The 22,175-nt window shown below is 45.8% G+C and overlaps 1 protein-coding gene across 1 annotated transcript in view; it reads left to right on the top strand.

Moving 5' to 3' along the window:
• Positions 1–22,175, top strand: part of LOC125757547 (uncharacterized) — a 104,690-nt gene that overhangs the window by 46,773 nt on the left and 35,742 nt on the right. The window contains exon 4 of the mRNA XM_049413125.1: positions 8,441–8,542. Within this exon, the coding sequence (XP_049269082.1) occupies positions 8,441–8,542 (102 nt within the window). The remainder of the gene's footprint in view (positions 1–8,440; positions 8,543–22,175) is intronic.

Genomic DNA, 22,175 nt, shown 5'->3' with positions numbered 1-22,175 from the left:
CTGCTTCGCGATGCCCTATAGAATAAAGTGACAATTAGTCTGAAAATGAGCGTTACGTAAAGCCAGAGCACGGCTACTCCGCAACTTCTAGCGCAACATATGTTACCCTGTCAGTCATGTAGAACCAGTCGCAGTGTTCGGTTTAAGCCCTGAAGCGACTGTGCAGGAATCGAGAAATGTAGGAACGTCACGAACACACGCGTCACTTGACAGACACCCTCAGTCAAAACATTGCCAGCAATCAATGACTTGGGCAATTTGACAATGCGCATCATGTACCATATTGACAGTGCTAATCACTGCTATGATTTGTTAGCGAGAACACGGAGAACGAAAATATCTGAAGAAGTGTATTTGATGGCAAACGCTTCCGTGAACGCGCAACTGCCCTACCAAGTGCGCTAGATTAATGCCCTTCTGCTTACGGTGGCTCCTCTGGTGTCCATTTTTGTCCCTATGTGAAACTTTCACGGGAGTTTCATGACCAGTAAAAAGTATTGAGGGACCATGGCCCCGCCTTAATCCCCTCTGGGCTGTTGCAAATATGCGTGACCCCCCTAAAATGCACTGTGAGGCAGCGGCATCAGCATTTATACTCCCCCCCCCCCCTGCCTGACCAAAGACCCCTCCCCCAAAGTAGGCACCTGGGTCTGCCCCTGAGCCATAGATAGGTCAGTTCTCTTATTGCAGCGGCTGCGTTTCCTGAAGGAGTGAGCTGCTAGCCTATATTCACATAAAATTTGTATTTGTTTCTATCAGATTCACCATTTCGCCCTTGCGGTGAAACTGCGACTCCCTTTTTTTTTTTTTTTACATGCGACAGTTTTCAACGTTGCGCATTCGTGGAGGGCAAATGGTTCGGCTGGGCAACATGATAGCACTGGCGTCGCACTGCTCTGGGCAATGCGCGAGGATTTGATGACAAGCCGCGGCAGCAGAATAAGCGCAACTGCACAGTGCAATAAACCTGCATTTGTTTCGTCTTTGCACTTGACACTCTGACCAGGCATCTAATTGTGATTGCTGCACCTCAGGCTCAAGAAACTAGATTTTTTTTCACACAAAAAAAAAAATATTTTTTCATGTTGCCGTATTATTCGAGCATTCTTGTGGCATTTCCAGTGTAAAATGAATCCTTCAGTAACTATGCCTCGCACGAAAGATTGAATTTCAGTTTAACGAAGTTTCAAAATAACGAAGTAAATTGCCGCTTTTACCAACTTTGCTGCATTGAGGTTTAACTGTACTCTGTGCTATTCAAATGGGATTAAGTCATTTTTATTTTTTAACGTGCATACTAGACATTGACATCATCGAGCGACATGGTGTCTACCCATCTTGACATAAAACAAGGTTCTGTTTCACTCAGGGAAATTTAGCAAAAACACTCGGGGAAAACCTGGAAAACTTGGAATTTAGAAATGTCCACTTGGTAGACACCTTGAAGGCGCGCTCATGCTAACAATCAGTCTGATTATATGCCTGATGCATGTTAACTCACTAAAATTATGTGTGCCTTTGATATTTTTCATTCTGTAATGCTAAATAATGTTCATTTCTCAGAACATGGATTTTGGCCACTTCCCTTGTTTGCTTCTTCTGTAAAAGCCGACCTAGGACAGCACAAGCTACAATTCTTTTTGCACAATTGCACGTGCATAGAAAGCAACGCTGCGAGCAGATTGTCAATCTGCAGTTCAATATATTTTTTTATTTTAATCTAAAATTTTCTTGTTTTTGGTTGGTGAAGACCATGAACTCATTAATGCCGTAAATTGAGAAGTAGTTCAATTTCCAATCATCTTGCAGCATTGCTCTGCTTAGGCTTTCTGGTAGCCATATATCGGTTTATAATGATGTTATGTTGCATAGATAATTTTTTTATTGTTTCAGCAAACAATAGAATGAGATTACTAATTATCTCTGGAAATAATTGACCTGTGTAAAATATAACTGGACAGTTAAATAAAGCTAAAGAAACTGAACAAAGCAGTGCAGTTTCATCTAATTTGGCCAAAAAATAACCTATGTTATCTCTAAAAACTATGTCACCCGTTAAATGCCTGTACAATGCGTTACATAAGGGGTGGGGAGACGGATAAACATCGTAAGGACAAGTCATGATATAAATGCAGTGTTTCAAGAATGATAGTGAAAGTAAATATTGCCACGCCCACTTGTTTTATTTTGATGTTTTTTGGGTTTGACCAGCAAGGATAGTTATCAACACTCGAGGCTGTCCGCGAAGCAGTGTTCGAGAAACTTCTCGATTGTAGTAGATTGTTTTGTTAAGATTTCGCGCCGCACGCGAATGTTCCAGCTTTATCGAGAGATAACGCCGCCACCAGCGATATCGCTGGAAAGTTTGATAGCACCTTTATAAAAGCCGACGCACTTGACCGCTTGTCAGTTGATCGACGGTCGACGCTCTGTTTGCCGCTATCAGTGTATTGCTGTAGTTTGACTGTCAGTTTCTCGGCCACAAGTTCGGCCAAATAAAGAGTTTCATCTCAGACGTGCTGACTGCTGCCTTGTTCGACGTCACGACCATGTGACAATATCAAGCAGACAGCATTGGACAGAATAGATAAAGTAAATAGCAGGGATGCAACAGCTGCGCCAAGCTGAGCCAAAACCATCAAATTTGTTGAAATTGCACCACGCTGTGCCAAAATGCCCGACCAGCTTGAAAATTTTCTCATTTGTGCAAATTTCAGCAAGAAATGGAGGCCGCATTGGTCATCTGCAGTGTGGGCATCATCATCCAATACAGACACGCAGACCCTAAGCCCCCAACAAATGAAAAGAAAAAAGTCGCAGTTTCAGCGCGAGGACGAAGCATTGAATGCGATAGCACCAAATTGTAATGTTATACGTAGTGAGGCTGGCAGCAAATTCTTTTGTATCTGATCTCGCGTAACTCTACAAAGCATTGGTGTAAGAAAATACGGTCGTTCCAGGGAAAGGTGCTCTTTCTGCACCGTGTCGTCACATCGAGAGCGCAGCACGTAGAAGGGTATACGAGCCGCCCGCTGATGGCTGCCGAGATAGCGCGCGTGCCAGCGATCTCGACCGCACCATTAGAATCAAAGTTCAAAGTTGCCGCTCGAGCGATGGCATCGTCATGTTGATCACGTAGTCGCAAGTGCTGGCAAGTCATTAGGGTTTCTACAGCGTAATGCAAAATGTTTTAGTATGGCTACTCAAGAACTGCTTTTCAAGACATTTGTCCGATCGATTTTAGAATATGCATGTGAGGTGTGGGACCCACCAATGGTAGGTGACAGGGAATGTATAGAAAAAGTGCAAAACCTAGCTGCAAGGTTTGTGACTGGAAATTATACATTTACCTTTAGCGCTACCCAAGCGAAGGTGGGTCTTAAATGGTAGTTGCTAGAAAATCGCAGGAAAAAACTTCGTCTAAAACTTTTTCATAACATTTTTCACTCAAAAATTGGCATTGATCGGCAACAATATATACTCGAACCTTATTAGTATCCACACGGAGCGATCATTCCCATAAAGTGCGTGAAATGTTTTGCAATACTGAATCCTTCAGAATGTCGTTTTTCCCAAGAAAAATATGGGAGTGGAATAGATTACCTGCTGCAGTGGTTAATGAAATATCAAATGAGACGTTTTTTGCCTTGTTGACTTAGTGTTTTTATTAGTTCCCGTTTTGCCTTTCTCTACATACTAGCTGTGTATGTAATTTATTTATTATTGTGCCTACTTTTTGTTTTCCAGTGTTTATATGTGATGTTGTATAAAACCGCTTATGTGTTCACCCCCTCACTGTAATGCCTCTGATGGCGCTTTGAGTATTGCGTAAATAAACAAATAAGTAAGGGTGGCTCAACACAATGCTTTTTTTGAAATAGCAGTGTTTATGTGCACTGTGCACGAGTTAGCTAATGTTGAATCGTTTGTACGTATTTTTGTTTTCGTTTCTAAAAGTAAGCCTTCTTTGTTATACTGCTCCAAATTTAAGATTTCATGCTAAAAAATTCAGGTTTTTTTTTTTTTCGTAACCTGCTCTAAATTTGGATTTTTGTGCTGCAAAACAGCATTTTGCTGCGCCGAAAATTGCTCCAAATCCTATTTTAGCTAAAAAGACAGGGCGTGCAAACACGGACACAAGAAAGAAGTCAGGTGTCCTGACTTCTTTCTTGTGTCCGTGTTTGCACGCCCTGTCTTTTTAGAATGAATACGTACAAACTAGCTCAGTGGTGCGATCTTGTACGCGTTACAAAATAAACACGGAGGCGTGGCATGACAACCAGCCGCACGTGACCGCACGCGATTGGTCAATGCAGAGCCGTGACGTCTGTCGCGGTTCAAATGGGCCATTCGCGTGCGGCATGTGCGGTCACGTGCGGCTGGATGTAATGCCACACCTCCGTGGTTATTTTGAAACGCGTACAAGATCGCACCACAGCTCTCTGTTATTCTATTTCAGCTGATGCCGTCGGTTTAAGAAAAAGCAATAAACTTTAGTCAAGAACGAAATGCAGCCTGTAACAGGTCACGGATTATGCACCCCTCTCTCCCTCCTACATCTGACACTGTTAGCACTTTTGTGACCGCGGAAAAATCGGTGGCTAGTCCAGGAAATATTTTTTTTCCTGCCACAGAAAATAATTGATGCTAAGTGTAGGGTATAAAATGATCGAGGAAAAATTGGTCTTTCCAACAGTATTAATTCCAAACAACGGATTTATTTCGAATATAAAAAAAATATCGCACAAAGAAAAATGCATCAAAAAGAAAAAGATTCATAAAAACACCAATGCTACTCTGCAAAGGGTAATCAATAAAAAAAAATCGAAATATACGTTTTGAACGCAAAGCCCTCGTAGAATAATAGTGGAAGTATAAGCTCTGCAAGTACAAAGATTGTTTACATATATACAGTAGAACCCCGCTGATACGTTTTTGAAGGGACCGTAGGAAATAAACGTAAGAGACGGGAAACGTAAGAGCCGAAAAACAGGAAAAACTGCAAAATATTTAGTGGTACAGAATTTTATTTCAAATCTTACGAGCAGCACGAAAATTGGCGCGCTCAGCCGCGATCTAGTCGATGGATAGAAACGCGGAGCTTAGGACGGCCTCATCCACAGAAATGTAATCAACGTATGTGATTTTTTTAACACCAACAGCTGTAGACATGAAAGAACTAAGCACACGCAATCACGACTGGCGCGGCGAGTCTGACCGCGAACCGCACGCACGATCGTGCGAGCTCCAACCAGCTCGAACTCTTCCCGCTCTCCGACAAATAACGATGATGATGAGTATAGTGTACTAGAATAATTTCCTAGTGACGCGTCCAGGAGGCAGGGACAATAGGCCGGTTGAAGCAAACGCCAGTAGACGCCACTGGTGGCGTTGCTGCGCTTTTTTCTAGTCGCGGAGCCAGTTCGCGCCGGTTTGGGCCGGTTCAGACGCGCTTTGCAGCTGCTTGCCTCGTGCACGTACCCTGCGACGCTATGTTCAACGTCGTAGTTCTTGTGAAAAAAAAATGGTGGATGACTTTTTTTTCTCCGGACGCTTTCATGTGGGATGCTTCCATGTAGTCTCATTGCACGCCGTAAAATGAGGTAAGGAAACGCCGGAATAATCTCGTTTAGCTGCAATTCTGTAACTGAGAATAAATCACGAAAAGTTTACCACCAGCAATATGCGTCCGTCGAGGCCGTTATTTCATCGTACGCCTTCTGGCATAGCAACGCAGCGTAGACGTTGCTGAGCACTTTTGTGTATGTAGTTTGTGATGAGCATGCGATTTAAATGTTGTGCGAGATACTGCGCAATAGAAGCAAAACATGCAGAGTTACTCATATGATGGGTTTGTGCAAATGGATGATAAAAAAATGCGAATAGATACTGCTGCAGGCGATGTCCCGAACTGCAATGAATCCGCCGGTCTGCGGCATTTACGCTAGCAGACGATGTTGTCGATACTAGTATGTTGCTGTGGTTTTCACAAAATTTCTTTACACTATACTGTAGTAAATGCAGTCTTTTTGCGCAGCAATCAAAGAGTTCGGTGCTTAAGGAACGCCTACAAACGCGGAGAAGGAGAGCGTTAAACGCAGCGGGGGAGAGAGCGATCGGTCTACTAGAAAAAGGCGCAGTGGCGGCGCCTGGTGGCGTCTACACAAACGGGCACGCGCGCTCCTTCTCAGACGCGTCACTAGGAAATTATCCTAGTACACTATAATGATGAGTCTACGCCAACGCGATGGCAGAAGTGAATGCCAATCTCGAAGGCCTTGCTTTCGCATGCAATTACGTCATACACGCCATGTTTGTGCAATACAAATCTCAAAGGCTATGCTTTTGTCATTAGTAAATGCCAATCTTGAAGGCCTTGCTTTCACGAGCAGTTACGTCATAGACGCCATCTTTGCAATTTGAATCTCGAAGGCCATGCTTTTGTTTGTATCAATTGAAAGATTCTGTTGCTTGCGCCTCTCATGCGGCTAATATTACGGTCAAACGAGGCCAAGCTGCGTGAAAATGCACCATGGCGGCTCTCTTTGGTAGTCACTCGGTCGGCTCCGAGCGCAGTTCGCGACGTATCATACGGGAACGGTCCGACAGTTACGACGTAACAGCGGGGTTCCCAATACATTGTATCCTATGGGAGCTATGCCGGGACCGGCGGAAAACGACGTAACAGCCGGGAAAACGCAGCAGTGAGGAACGTAACAGCGGGGTTCTACTGTACAAGAATATAGGCACTAGTGCCTATCATGCCACCGCGCGATGCAGTTTCTCAACGCGGTGAAACAAAGGCTGGCTGTACATGTTCCGAAAAAAAAAAATTTTCTGTTCAACTTTCCTAGCATAGTTTGCAGTACTGGTATTTTTCAATTTTCCTGTGTGTTTGTTGAAATGAACAGTGTAGCCTGTTGCAAATCTGCAAAAATCCATAATTGTACCCTGATTTGACCTCTTTCTCGCTCATATACTGCCGAATACCATACCGACCTTCACATTTCACCATTTTCTAATCTACTGAAAGGTTCCGATGGGGTTAAAAGATAGCGTAGAAAAATTGTTCAAGTGTTGCAATAGAGAAGACACGTGGTGAAGATTCTCGTGGGATGCGATGGTCGTCTTCTTCAGATCAGAGACACTCAAGAAGCCTTGAACTTTTTCTGTGGCATCACTGACGGTGGACGAAGGCGTGTAAATATGTGTCGTCGACACCAACACCAATGCAAGCGCGGGACTTCAACCATTACCATGTACACATGGAGTGAGACGAACTTGCTCATCTTCTCTTCAGTAACCTCCCTCCATGGATCTGTCCCTCTCACTGTATGTTGTCTTTTCGAAAGTATGCATCCACGCATACTTATCTGTCTGGTTGCATATCTCTGTGACGACTTCTGCAGTAAAAAGCAACACGAAGACGCCGCCGCGCAGCACGCCGGAGCGTTGGGTCAAAGTCCGCTCCGCGCTGTCTTCGCGAAGAGAACTGCGCTCTTTCTGCTGCCGGCGCCAAATGCTCCCGCCCGAACGAAGTTAACACCTTGCAGATAAGAGCTGTTATTTTTAGAACGCACCGGATACGTTTACATCGACGCGCGGCAGCGATAAAACGACCCGAGGAGAAGACGAAACTTACCGGCGGATAGCTGCTGATGTTCCGGGGAGGTTTGACGCACTTTCTCCGTCCGTACTGAAGCCTGACAAATCGAAGTCGTCTTCCGTGTCTGTGCTGCTACCATCATCCAGAGATTCCCACTCAGATTAATCGGAATCTGTCGAAATTCGCCGTTTCTGTGGAGCACCCGCGAGCGACGTCGACGTGAAGTCTGAAACAACGAGCTCTCACCTACCCAACTGCGAACGAGCTTTAAAAATCTCCCCGCGGAGAAAAAAAGAAACTCGCAAATAAAGCTGATAAAAAACATGTTAATTTACCCTTTGTATTGTGTTAGCTGTCCAGAACCGCTCAAAGCGTGCCAAAACTTGAACTTGAAGTCATCGGTAACATACTATCGATGGGAATAGGTGCGGTCACAAAAGTGTTAAGGTGTGCCTTCGCAACAGTGGGAATTATCCCTTAAAAAGGTGGTTTCATGGCATACTACCACTGCGCTGCCCTGAAACCATGTCTTCAAGTGGGTTTCGTGAGGAAAATATATATATTTGTTTATTTCGTGTAATTAGAAAACATGGAATACAGAAGTCAAAACGAACATCGAATGTTCCTACAAAATTGGTATATTATTTTGTATTGGTGCTGTTCAAACACCCTAGCCTTTATCTTTTGCTGGCCTATTCACCTTTGTATAACGATATATCTTTTTCGTGCATAGCCCGAAGTAAACCCGAGGTACATGCACTTTCTTGACATCATCCAGCACATGGATTTCACTATGCCATTGTGTAGCATTGAACACTTCTTGTTTGTTTGCAGCAAGTGTCATCAGGCAGGCACGTCTCATTTGCTGACCCTCTTGTGCAAGGCGAATACGAGGTAGGGCCCCGCAAGTCACGCATCTCCAGAACCCTATATGAGGTAAGCCTCGATTTGCAAGGGAAAACAAGTCACAGTTTCAGTGTTCCCCTTGTAGCGATGATTGTGTTTAGGCTTGTGCGAATGTTCGAGCATGACTTCTTTTGCGCAAAACGTACACGGACACAAGGAAAAAAGAGGCAGACAACACAGGCGCAAACTCACAACTGATTTATTTTGAACAACGAACTGTACTTTTATCTTCACGTATACCAGAAGTCATGAACGAATACCAACTCGCCCAACTTTCAGTACTGTTGCTACAAATGTTCGAGCACTTCGAATATTCGAACGAATATTACAGTATTCGAATTCACTTTGACACGAATTTAAATTATTGGAAATTTTGATGTGTTCGAAATGAACGATTAGACATATGTAAACCACATGCCACCCCTCTCAAGGTGGTTTCACTGGGGTGGAGCGGTGCTATGTCGTAAATACGCCTATCCAGGGGAAATCCGCACTGCTGTGAAGCCCCACTTCAAGGTTAAATGGACAAATTACCCTCACATCAATTCATCGTTTTTTAAGTTTAAAAGCTTGTTATACTGGCTTATATGCTCTAAGCATAGCAAATTTTAAAATGTAATGTATTTTACAGGTTTCTCACTTTCTACCGAAAGTCAATTCCTGCTACTATTCAAAGTTGCTTCCACTTCCCTTTGAACCAAAAAGAATGACATTTCCACATGCCTTGTTTCAACTTTAAAAATATTGTGCACGTTAGTTGGGTCATGACAGGTATGCTCATTTTTCTTTGTAATATGTGATATATACCGTAAAAACCCGCATATAGCTCGGACCCGCATATAGTCCGGGGTGTAATTCGGGGATAGCAAACGTGAGAAAAAAAGTTTTCACCCGAATATAGTCCGAGCAAAATGGAAAAAATGCATTTATTGACATTTCATTAATCGTCGTCGTCGGACGCACTCTCTTCCGAAGCTCCCTTGTCGGAAATGTTCTCCCACAGCACATCATCCTCAGTGCCATCAAGCGCGTTGGAGATGGAGCACTTTTTGAAGGCGCGGCAAACGAGCGCCTCTGGAATGCAGGCCCAAGCCTCGACTATCCACGAGCAGAGCATCGCTGGCGAGGCCCGTTTCAGCCGTCCGGCAGGGGTCACTTCAGGTTCTCCGGACCTCATCCACTCCACGTACAGGCGCTTGACATGGTCCTTAAATGGCTTATTAAGGCACACATCAAGCGGCTGCAGCTGTGATGTCATCCCTCCCGGGATGACGACGAGCTCGGTGCGGGAGTCGCGCAGCAGTCGCTTTACGGAGTCGGCCAGGTGACACCGAAACGCGTCGAGCACAAGCATCGAAGGCAGCCCCAGCAGTGCTCCGGGCCGTCGACACCACACGGACTTTATCCAGTCAAGGACTAACGATTCGTCCATCCACCCCTTGTCCTGGCAGCGGACGACGACATTTTTCGGGAACTTCTCCCCCTTCGGCAGCGTCTTTCGTTTGAACACCACGTAGGGTGGCAGCTTGCGACCGTCAGCCGTGCAGGATAACATTACAGTCACCCGCGTCTTTTCGTTTCCAGTCGACCGCACGATAACTTGCCTGGAGCCTTTTTGATGCGCCGTCAGCGCCGAGGGCATATCCAGGTAGACCGGCGTCTGATCCGCGTTGCCGATCTGGCCCAGCTGAAAGGGGACTGCCTTTCGCAACGCAATTATGTACCTTTGAAAAGCCACAAGGTGCTCTTCGTAGCTCTCTGGTAGCTTCTGGGAGATACGCCAACGTAGGGAGAACCCAGCGCGGCGCATGAAGCGAGACACCCAATGCTTGCTCGCTTTGAAATCCTCCGGCTGAATGCCTTTGTCTCGAGCGATCTCCCTTGCCTTCGCTTGTAGCAGCTCGATGTTGACAGCGAGATGTGCAGCTCGCTGCTCCCGCACAAAGTCTGTGAGTTCTCGTTCCACGTCAGGAAATGCTCCATTTTTTGGTCCGCGGAAACTTTTTCGCTGGCCGCTGCATGCAAAGAGGGCTTCCTTCTGCTTCCGCCAACCGCGAATACTCCGCTCGTTGACTCCGAACTGCCGCTCCGCGGCACAGTTGCCGATGGTTTCGGCAGCAGCGATAACTTTTCTTTTAAAAGCAGCAGAGTACTGCCTGCGCGGTCCTGACATAGTGTAAAATCACAGGAGCAAAATCGAGGCCGTCGTTTTCGGCACCAAGTTGAAGCAAAGGCCACTGACCGACTGACCAACCACTGTTGCACGTGGGGGTCCGTAAGACTAACGCCGCTAACACTACCTAGCGCAGAAGCGCGCAGACACCTGATGATGATGATAGCACCGCGCTATGCCGAAACCGAAACTGAATTTGGGCCGAAAATTCTTGGGACCCGCATATAGTACGGGGCCGAAATTTCGCACCCTAAAATCTAGAAAAAAACCCCGGGCTATACGCGGGTTTTTACGGTACTACTCGAATTTGCTTCGGAATTATTCGAACAGATCGCTATTCATTACGAATTCGCTTCGAACCTAATATTTACTATTCGCAGAAGCCTAATTGTGTTCCATTACCTTAATTGTTTACTGTTGTGTAAAGGAACGCCTAGCCTGCTCTTGTTGAGATGGTGCCTACTGCTTTTCTGTCCTGTCCTATGCTCACTTTGTATAACACACTTTATGTGGTAAAGATCTCAATGGAAATCTTGGTGACAATTATGTAGCTGATATTCTCAAACCTCATTTCCTAAAATACATGTTAAAGAGACAGGGCGTGCAAACACGGACACAGGAGAGAAGTCAAGACACCACAAACGCCGACTAACAACTGAAAAAGCGCACAACGGCGGAAAAGAAACGAGGCACGAAAATTTATCTGCGCATGCCCAAGCAATAGGCAAACCTATCAATCCGGCACATGTGATGGTCTATGCGAGAGATAACTATTCAGACACTTGATTTCTTCTTTATGCAGGTTAATCTATAGTTGGTTCATGCATGCGCTACCACTATTATCGATATGCCAGGCCTCAACCATTAAATGCGTTTATTCATTCCTGTGCCGGTACAAAATCGCGCATTCATTGAATTTTGGTGTGCACTTACACTCGCGACAATGTAAAGATAGATTAGATGGAGAGCCTCCGGTTAGTGATCTCTTATGTTCCATTAATCTCTAGTGAACACTAGAGTCACTGTATATGCTACCTTTAGGTAGCAGAGTTGCGCATAGGTCCAGCTGGTAACCACAGCTATGCGGTAAAGTCGCAGTCCGTTTCTGCAGGCGACATGCCTACCGTGTCGCCGATAAACATGTCTGGCATGTCGACGGCCGGCGATAAACATTGGCTGTCGATGACTAGTGTTAATTCAATTCGCTGCAGCGGCGGCGTCGAGAAATACAAAAATTGGCCCGAGCGTCAGCTTCTCCGCAATGCATGGTTGCTAGCGGCTCTGGAAGACAGATGCGCAACTCTGCTACCTAAAGGTAGCATATACAGTAACTCTAGTGAACACAGCAATCCGTTTGCCCAGCATAAAAGCTGCCTAGTTAAGCGGAATCTTATACACCACACATACGGCAATCAGTAAATTTGTTATGTTTCTTAAAACAAATATCAGTCTGCTCCTTGTCTATCATCTGCTCGTTCTTTTTCTGTACTGTGGCACATATCTTACCTAGCAAGGAGCATATTTGTCATGACCCATGTATTTAACCCTTTGCGGTCCCCCGACAACGCAACATGGCCGTAGCGGTCCGCTGTCGGGCCCAGCTCGACAAGGGTGTTCGTGGTTTAAATTTCGCTGTGTTATCACTCCGAGTAGCGCGCATTTTTTGTATACATGAAGTGCCATCTCTTGAGGAATGAGTGTGCTTTGTTTGTTGAGGTTTACTTTTTTTTACACTAGGGTGCAGCACTATGTGCAGCACGGAGCCTAGAGCGTACCCTATCGCGCGCGGTTCGCTGGGAAGCATGGCCAGGTTTTCACTGCGTGCATTTTACGGTGGTGCTTTTAGCGAAAGCGAGGATGACTTTAGTGAGGAAGAGAATTACGTGCCTCCACCAGACAGTGATGACAGTGATTCAACAGAAGTGAGTGACGAAGATGACGGCGGTGGAGACAAGAACCTTTGTTGACACACAGGGGAACAGTAACAACCCTGGCCTGCACCCAGGAGAATGCTTTGAGCGGTATGATACGCTGCCGAATGCAGGAGCAAAAATAAGTATCCTGTAAGTTTTTCTTCCACAGTTTGTGTTTTTCTTCGCGGCGCCAGAAACTGGCAAAATAGTTTAGCACCGGTAGAGCCGGAAAATGGGTAAAAGTTTTGGACTGCAATGGGTTAAAGTCGATGCTGGTAGGTTGAAAGGAAGGCATTTATGCGCAGAAATCAGGAATTTGCATTTGTTCTGAGCTTGCTCTGACTCTTAGTGATTTATACCTTAGCAAGATCGACAGACGTTTAGAGGACGCCTTAGGTAATTATGTTATTAAGATTTTTCGGTACGTGGACAATTACTTGATTTTCGTTAGTGGTGATGACATTGAACCGGTGGTTACGTCAGTAAACGAACAATTCGAATTAGATGGAGGAGGGCTTAACTTCACTAAAGAATTGCCTCAGAATGATGGAATGCAATTTTTAGACATTTCCTTAACGTTTCAAGAGAACCACGTTTGCTGGCAGTATTCTCCTAGATCTTCTAAACCGCTGTTAAACTTCTCGTCAAAACCTTCTAAGATTGTAAGAAACGGTATAGTCATGTCATGCCTTAAATCTTCTCTCACTAAGTCATGTGAACACAAAATCCGTGCCAGCTTTAACGGACCGGTTACGCGTCTTTATGTGCAGGTTATCCTCACGTGCAGTAGCCGTTGTTGCTGAACGCTCGCAGAAATTCATTTTGTTAAGTCTGAGCATGGTTGCGGAAATTAATAGGAAAAAGCGTGTCATCAGTATTCCTTATATTCATCGCGTATCTCATAGGCTGGAAAAAGTAGGGGGTAGATAGGGCGTTAATGTTGTTTTTACGGCTGTCAATAAGCTAGGTAAGATATGCCGCCGTACAGAGAAAAAATGAGCGGGTGATAGACAAGAAGTCGAGTGATATTTGTTTTGGGAAACGTACCAACAAATTTACTGATTTCCGTACGCGTGTGGGGTATAAGATTCCGTTTAGCTGTGGCCACTTTTACGTAGGGCAAACAGATCGCTGTGTTAACCAGAGATTAATGGAACATAAGAGCATAGGTCGGCAAACTCACTCGTGGGTCGATTCACCCAGACTCAGATCGGGCTATGAGTCTGAGTGTGTCCGGGTGAGTAATATTTTGGTGAGTCTGAGTCCGAGTGAGTCCAGTTGAGGAAGATATTGGTTAGTCAGGGCCCGAGTGAGCCCTAAGCACAAAATATATTTCTTGAGTGAGTCTGAGTGAGCTCCATCTTTTGCTGCCAACTTATGGTCCTATTTACTCACCTTCAGCATTACTGTCAGCCCTATATCGGCTTACGTTTATACTCAAGTCTATTCACACATATCTCAGCACACTAGCATTCATACGCCACCTCAATATTTATTGATCAGAGGCGTGAGTTAGGGGAAGGGGTGCCACGACCTCCCCCTGCAAACTCTTTCATGGGAAGTTCTTGATAAAAATATCTCATGTGAGTCGCATATTTCATAAAAATGTCCTTACTGTATTGATATATGATGATGATGATATATGATATATGATGATAACTCGTATTTGTAGGTTCAAGATCAAAAGGCGTATCGTAGAGTACTGATTATGTGAGATATTGGCGTTAAAGAGGATTGACACCATGACCAAAAAAGCTAATTTTACGCCAATGGACTCATGAGTCAACTCACTCAGGCTCACTTGGACTCAGGTGAAGCCGTGAGTCTGAGTGAGTCCGGCTGAGTAATATGTTGGCGAGTTTGAGTCTGAGTGAGTCCAGTTGAGAAAAGGTTTAGTGAGTCCGAGTCTGAGCGAGTCCATTTGAGGAAAATTTTGGTGAGTCTGAGTCCAAGTGAGCCCTCAGAGCAAAATATATTTCTTGAGTGAGTCTCAGTGAGCTCCAATCCTTTTGCCGATCTATGCATAAGAGATCGCTAACCAGAGGTTCGCCATCTAATCTATCTTTACATTGTCAAGAGTGTAAGTGTACACCAAAATTGGATGAATGCGCGATTTTGTACCGGCACAGGAATGAAGAAACGCATTTAATGGTTGAGGCCTGTCATATCGATAACGGTGGTAGCGCATGCATGAGCCAACCATCGATTAACCTGCCTAAAGAAGAAATCAAGTGTCTGAATAGTTAATAGGGGTGTGCGAATATTCAAAATTTCGAATATTTTTCTAATAGTGTTTGCTGTTCGGTTCGATTCGCACTGGGATTTTACTATTCTAACTTTTCAAACTTCCCAAAGACAAATACAGTCAACGTCCGATTGAAAGTGACCTCTTCAGATTTTCAATAAGCTTCACTTCATTACACTTTCGTATTGCGGCAAAGCTGCCTTTCAAGCTCCGTTTCGGTCAAACATAGCCAGGACACAGAATGGGCAAAAACAGCGCGCAGACTAACGGGACGAAAAAAACAATACACAGCGCTTGTTCTGTGTATTCTTTTCTTCGTCCCCTCCGTCTGCGTGCTGTTTTTGCCCATAATGTACCACCAACTAGCCCAACTTTCACTCTTGCTGCCAAGAGACATTCAACGTCCGATTAGAAGTGGTCCCTAGATTTTCAATATGCTTCACCTTATCGCTCCCCGATATTGCGGCAAAGCTGCCTTTCGAGCTCTGCTTCGGTCGCAAATGTATTAACTCAAGAAAACGCTGGTAACAACATGGAGATGAAAGATGGGGCAGAGGTGGGGGCTCAATTAATGCTGTTTTGGGCCTGAAATTTGGGCAGGAAGTCTGAAAAATCAGAAACCGAAGCTTTTTAGCATCCAAAATTTCAGATGTTCTTATATATCGACGTCTACGAGGCAGATTTGGAACTCCGGACTTGAAGGGAGCACACCCTTGTCCGCCACGCCAGTTGGGCTTCCACAGAATTTGAAGGAGGAGTAGAGGCTGAGGAAATGGCATCTTTGCCTATCACGTGTAAAGTGTTGTCAGCAACACTTGGGTTGCACCAAATCATGTACATAAATCCAATTCAGCCTCTACATTGCGCTTCAACCTAGCAAAAAGAAACACTTTCATGTTTCTATCTCATAAGAATATGCTTACGAATCCTCACTTTTTTTTTCTGCAATTTCGCTTCGAAGTATTACAAAAATATTCTAGAAATATTCGAAAAATATTCGAATTCGCTTCGCCCCCAAAATTTTGCTATTCGCACAGCTCTAATAGTTATCTCTCACGTAGACCACCACGCGTGCCGGATTCATAGGTTCGCCTATTGCTTGGGCATGCGCAGGTAAGTTTTCGTGCCTGCTTTCTTTTCTGCCATTGGGTGTGTTCCAATACTCACCGTAGATGGCTAAATAGACAGCTAAGTGGACAGCGGCCATCTTAAGTCCCATTCCAATTCTCACGTAGCTGGCAAAATAGACAGCTTCGAGAAAGACAAAAACGATGCAGGCTACTTTGCTGTCCAAACAAGATGGCGGCTCAGCGCAATGCTCGTGTAGCTCGGATCTCGCCGGTATGGTCGTCTGTACACCAGTAGGCGCTTTTCCAGGCGCTCAATGTAAGCTACGTTAATTTTTTCATAGGTTTGAACACGAAAGAGGCTAAAGAAAGAACATTTACGTTTGTTTTTCTTAGCTTTCTCTTCTCGGCGCTAGGTGGCATCACGTCGCGTAGACGTCTTCTAGACGCGTTTCATTTGTCGGACAACATGACCTCGATGCTGTCTTCTAAGCTGTCAGCATAGACTGTCTACGATGCTGTCCAGAATTGGAACACAGCCATTGTGCGCTTTTTCAGTTGTTAGTCGGCGTTTGTGGTGTCACGACTTCTCTCTTGTGTCCGTGTTTGCACGCTCATCTCTCTCTTATTTTAAAAATTCCTCAAATATACTGGCGGGTTTGTTAGTTGGTCATTAGAGCTTATGGCAGTGTTCTGTGCGAAGGTCACGTACGGAAGGCTGGTATCCCACGTATTGCGTTCAACGTCAACATGCATGGCCAGCATGTCAGCGATGGTGTTATTTAGACGCTCTGTGAGGCAGGCCATTGGGTTCTAAGCGGTGGTACGGCGGTGGCTTGTCTGGCTGTATTCCAAGATCGCCTGAGTTAGGTCAGCAGTAAAGTCCGTACCTCTATCAATGATGAGGACGTCTGGGGTGCCATGACACAGGACGATGTTCTCAACGAAGAACTTGGCTACCTCGGTGGGACTGCCTTTGGGCAGGACCGTTGTTGCGGCGTGGCATGTGGGGTAGTCAGTAGCTTTGACGATCCATTTATTTCCTGAAGTTGACGTCGGGAACAGCCCCAGTAAGTCCATCTTGATTTTTTGGAGTGGTCGGCAAGGTGGTTCAATGGGCTGCAGAAGTCCGGCTAGCCTAGTCGGCGGTGTCTTTCGTCGCTGACAGTCTCGGCAGGCCCTTCTGTAATGGGCAACGTCGGCATTGATTAAAGGCCAGTACAGTAGAACCCCGCTGATACGTTTTTGAAGGGACCGTAGGAAATAAACGTAAGAGACGGGAAACGTAAGAGCCGAAAAACAGGAAAAACGGCAAAATATTTAGTGGTACAGAATTTTATTTCAATTCTTACGAGCAGCACGAAAATTGGCGCGCTCAACCGCGATCTAGTCGATGGATAGAAACGCGGAGCTTAGGACGGCCTCATCCACAGAAATGTAATCAACGTATGTGATTTTTTTAACACCAACAGCTGTAGGCATGAAAGAACTAAGCACACGCAATCACGACCGGCGCGGCGAGTCCGACCGCGAACCGCACGCACGACCGTGCGAGCTCCAACCAGCTCGAACTCCTCCCGCACTCCGACAAATAACGATGATGATGAGTCTACGCCAACGCGATGGCAGAAGTGAATGCCAATCTCGAAGGCCTTGCTTTCGCGAGCAGTTACGTCATAGACGCCATTTTTGCAATTTGAATCTCGAAGGCCATGCTTTTGTTTGCATCAATTGGAAGATTCTGTTGCTTGCGCCTCTCATGCGGCTAATATTACGGTCAAACGAGGCCAAGCTGCGTGAAAATGCGCCATGGCGGCTCTCTTTGGTAATCACTCGGTCGGCTCCGAGCGCACTTCGCGACGTATCATATGGGAACGGTCCGACAGTTACGACGTAACAGCGGGGTTCCCAATACATTGTATCCTATGGGAGCTATGCCGGGACCGGCGGAAAACGACGTAACAGCCGGGAAAACGCAGCAGTGAGGAACGTAACAGCGGGGTTCTACTGTAGTAGTTTTCTTGTATCTTCATGAGTGTGCAGGAAAATCCGTGGTGTCCAGCCATCGAGTTGTCATGCACAGTTTCCAGAACCTTTGGATGTAATACTGGAGTTGGCTCGAAGTGGCGAGAAGGTCTTCTTTAGGAGAAGACTGCTTCGCAAGAAAAATGATGTGAGTCCTCACTTTAATACCTTCAAAACAACGTCGGTCTTGCCTCAATGTATTCCACGAGGCCCCTAAGTTCCGGGTCGGCTCATTGTCGTTCAGCGAAGACATGGCCATTTATAGTTCCCAAGAAGTAGTCATCGTCCTAGTCGTCCTGTGGCGGCAGGTCGACGGGTGCATGAGACAGGCAGTCGGCTTCAGAGTGCTTTCATCCGGACTTGTAAACAACAGTAATGTTTAATTCTTAGAGTCTGAGACTCCACTATGCAAGGCAACCTGGCCCAAATAATGGCAAGGCATTCCTTTTCCGTCGTGCAATAGTTGGCTTTGGCTTTTGAGTGACAGGCTGGCATGAGCTATGACCCTTCAAATACCGTCGCTTATTTGTACGAGCATGGTGCTGAGCCCTACACTGCACGCCTGGGTGTGAATTTTAGTTTCTGCTTGGCCATTAAAATGCTCATTTGCAGTCGTTGTTTCAGCTCCTCAAATGCCTCGATCTGTGGTGTTTCCCACTTGAAATCAGAGTCAGATTTCGTGAGGACTGTCAGTGGTGCAGCGGTGCGGGGGAACTTTTTCACGAAGTGTTGATAATTGGCACACAGACCGAGAAACCGGCTCGCTGCCTTCTTGTCGGCAGGCTTAGGGAAGTTTGCGATGGTTACAGTCTTTTGAGGGTCTGGACGAACTTTGGTATGGCTAATGACTTGTCGCAGGAAGAGTAGCTCTTCGTACATGAAATGGCACTTTTCAAGTTTCAGTGTAAGCCCCTATGACTTAATAGCTTGTAACACTGTCTCAAGCGCCCTAAGGTGATCATCGAAGTTCTAAGAAAAAACGACATCATCATCAGTGATTCCACTCCTGCGTCAAGTGTGCCAAATGGCATTTACTGCGCCATCCTGATAATATGGACGAAAATTGCGCCAAACTGCGCCAAAGTCTGGGGTTTGGGGGCTATCACCGGCAGTCGCACCGCCTGCGCGTCAGAACATGTGCAGCTTGATCTTGGGGCTGACAAAGTCGCAACCATGGACCTAGAATTATTCCGCTGAATAAATTGCGCTCGCGCGTGCGTCCCGAGTAAGCCACGATGCCATGCATAGTGCCGACGCAGCTTCTGTTCTGCAAGTCGGCTCGACAGCAAAACGCGCTCTCCGTAGAGGCCACGACCTCCTCTATACAATTTTATACAGAAGGTCGTGGTAGAGGCTCGTGACGTCTAGGCCTATCGGTAGCGAGAAAGTGCGACGGCGATTCATCGGTGGACGTCGTCTGTTCCAGAAACGCTGCTGATAGCTCGTTTCAAGCGTCGCACGGCACGCAAGGAAAGCAATGTTCAGTAATACCTACATGCGTGCCGCTAAAATGTCTGTCACTTCTGTTTCTGCACATCGCGGAATGAATTCTGGGATCGCTAGCAGTAGATATATGGAACGATATCGAATTTTCCTTGCTTCGCGTTTATGGAAGAGCACGTGAACGGTGGGAACACGTTGACACTTTTCCTCATATATACTTTATCCATGGATCTTCATCCAGAAGAGCTTTTTCGTAATTCCTTCCACCAGCACATCCGAGTTCGTAATCACTCTGTTGTAAATACCCCCTAAAAGGCCCTGCCCTTTCGAGCTCACGTGCTAGGGTTCGAATTCGAATTTTTGCTTGCTTTTTTGAAAATGTAATCTCATTATTAATGGGCAAAAAACAGCGCGCAGACGGACGGGACGAAGAAAGGGATACACAGAACAAGCGCTGTCTCTCAACTGAGGTTTGTCTCTCAACTGAGACAAGCAGCGCTTGTTCTGTGTATCCCTTTCTTCGTCCCGTTCGTCTGCGCGCTGTTTTTTGCCCATTATGTATCACCAACTAGCCCAACTTTCAGTCCTGCTGCTCATTATTAAAGCATATCTCCTGGTAGGAGCAGCCGCAAATGCGCAGCAGTCAGTAGCGGGCCTGTCGCTGACGGCCCACAGTGAAGCGGCTACGCCATGTTGCATGTCCGCCCCTCGCTTTCGAGGGTCAATAGCTGATGGTTAAAAAAAACTCAGTTTCGCTTACGGCCGAAACAATTAATGCGATACCAACAAATTGTATTGTTCAACGAAGTAAGGCTAGCAGCTAACTCTTTTGGATCCGATCTCTCGTAATTCATCAAAACGCTGGTTTAAGGGAATATGGCCGCTCCAGGAACCGAAGCGTTTTCGTGCTCTGAGTTTTCTAAACGCGAAGCAAGCGTTGAGAGCACAGCAAGTTTACGAACCGTCTTCTGATGCCTCGAGATAGCGCGCGTGCAAGCTACTGCGCCCTTCGAACGATGCATCTCCCCCCCCCTTGCTCCCCTGGCGTCCCTTCATGCTCCTTATGAAAGACGGGCAGGGCGTTTTCTCTGTTTGATGAGCAATCGACGGCAGGCCCACACGCGGGAAGATGTTATCTCATGCGCTGTTCGTGCGACGGAGACAGGCAGCCGGCTATTTTAATCTCCGCTTCAGCCGCATTCGTCGCCAGCGCTCGCGAGCTTTTACCCGCAGCTAGAATGCGTGTGGTGATGTTATTAATCTGGGCTTTATACGAAAAATTACGGCAACGGCGATGGCAAAATTCCGCCGAGAGTGTTCATATATTTGCTATCACAATAAAAATTAAAAATAAATTGAGGAGCCATTTTACTCTGTGAAGTGGATGATAAGCGAAGCTATTTCGCGCATGGCACAGATGTGACATGGTGGAGGACAGTTTGGTATGTAAGGCCAGGCTGTCAACCGCCAAGCTGTTAACGTTCAATACGCAATATGAATGCAAAAGCCTTAGATGCTTTTAAACACGAAAATTGACCGTCGTCGGCGTCAATCGATTGATGCAAAAAATAATCATGTGATGGCGTTATCATCACGTCATAGATCGTCAAAACTTGTGACGTCATCATTGCCTCATATATCGTGATGTCACTTGATGACATCATCACAGGACATTGTCGCTTTACACTGCTTCCGTGATCGGTGCGCCGATCATGGAGCTAGCGCAAAAGCAGGTGAGGTGCACAAAGCTTGCAGAGAGGGAGGGGGAGGATCTACCTTTTGATCGAGAAGAAAAAGAACCTGGCTTTCGCCTTGGAGTTTTCTTAGGGGAATGCATTAGGGACAGTGTGGCTCTTTGGCATTGAGGCACTGCTGTACATCACGGCGTTCGTCTACCACGTCTGCTGATAGCCACGTAGGTGTATTTAGAGTGTTATTTCATAAAATGCAATTTTATTGATCCGGATTTCTGTTTATTTGTTGGTGTGGAAAATAATCGCCAAAGAGGTTAATCCAGAACACTCAATTGCGTGAGCTCTTATTTTTTCATTAGCAAGTGAGGTATGGAGTTCTCCTGAGATGATTTTTTCCATGAGATTTGCAATGAATCGAAATATTTCTAGCCTTCATAAGAGGCCCATAATAATATTCAGGGACTTGAATGTTAATGCAATATGCTTCTGTAGTGCACTCCAGGATGTAAAATTTGCTGCTCCAGAGTGCTCCCAGATGCAAAATTCTCTGCTCCAAAGTGCTCCAAGATGAAAATTTTTGCTGCTCCATAGTGCTCCAAAAACGGAAATTTTGCTGCTCCAAAAATTGCTCCAAATCAGAAGTCCTCGGTAGCATCACTGCATCATCCAAGTAGACAGCAAGACTGCTACTTTAGGACTGTCTGTTACACAATGAAACACGAGTGCTGAGCAAAGCCCGAACGGCATGACCTTAAACTCAAAGAGGCCGTCTGGCGTGATTAAGGCACTTATCTCTCAATCCCTCTCGTCGACTTCAATTTGCCAACAGGCTGTCTTCAAGTCCATCGACGACAAACACCGTGTATAGCACAGCCGTTCCAATGTTTTGTCTATCCATGGGAGGGGTAGACGTCCTTCTTCATATTCTTGTTCGAACGACGAAAATCGGCACGGAACCGTACGGATCCATTGTTTTTTTCCCTTCACTAATGCCACGGGTGATGCCCACGGGCTCTTCGATGGCTGTGTGATTTCATCACGTAGCATTTTGTCTACTTGTAGTTTTATGGTGTCCCATTCACGTGCAAAAACTCGATGGGCTC

Source organism: Rhipicephalus sanguineus, chromosome 3 (assembly GCF_013339695.2).
Source record: "Rhipicephalus sanguineus isolate Rsan-2018 chromosome 3, BIME_Rsan_1.4, whole genome shotgun sequence".
Lineage (NCBI taxonomy): Eukaryota > Metazoa > Arthropoda > Arachnida > Ixodida > Ixodidae > Rhipicephalus > Rhipicephalus sanguineus.
This window is presented reverse-complemented; position numbering and strand designations above follow the sequence as displayed.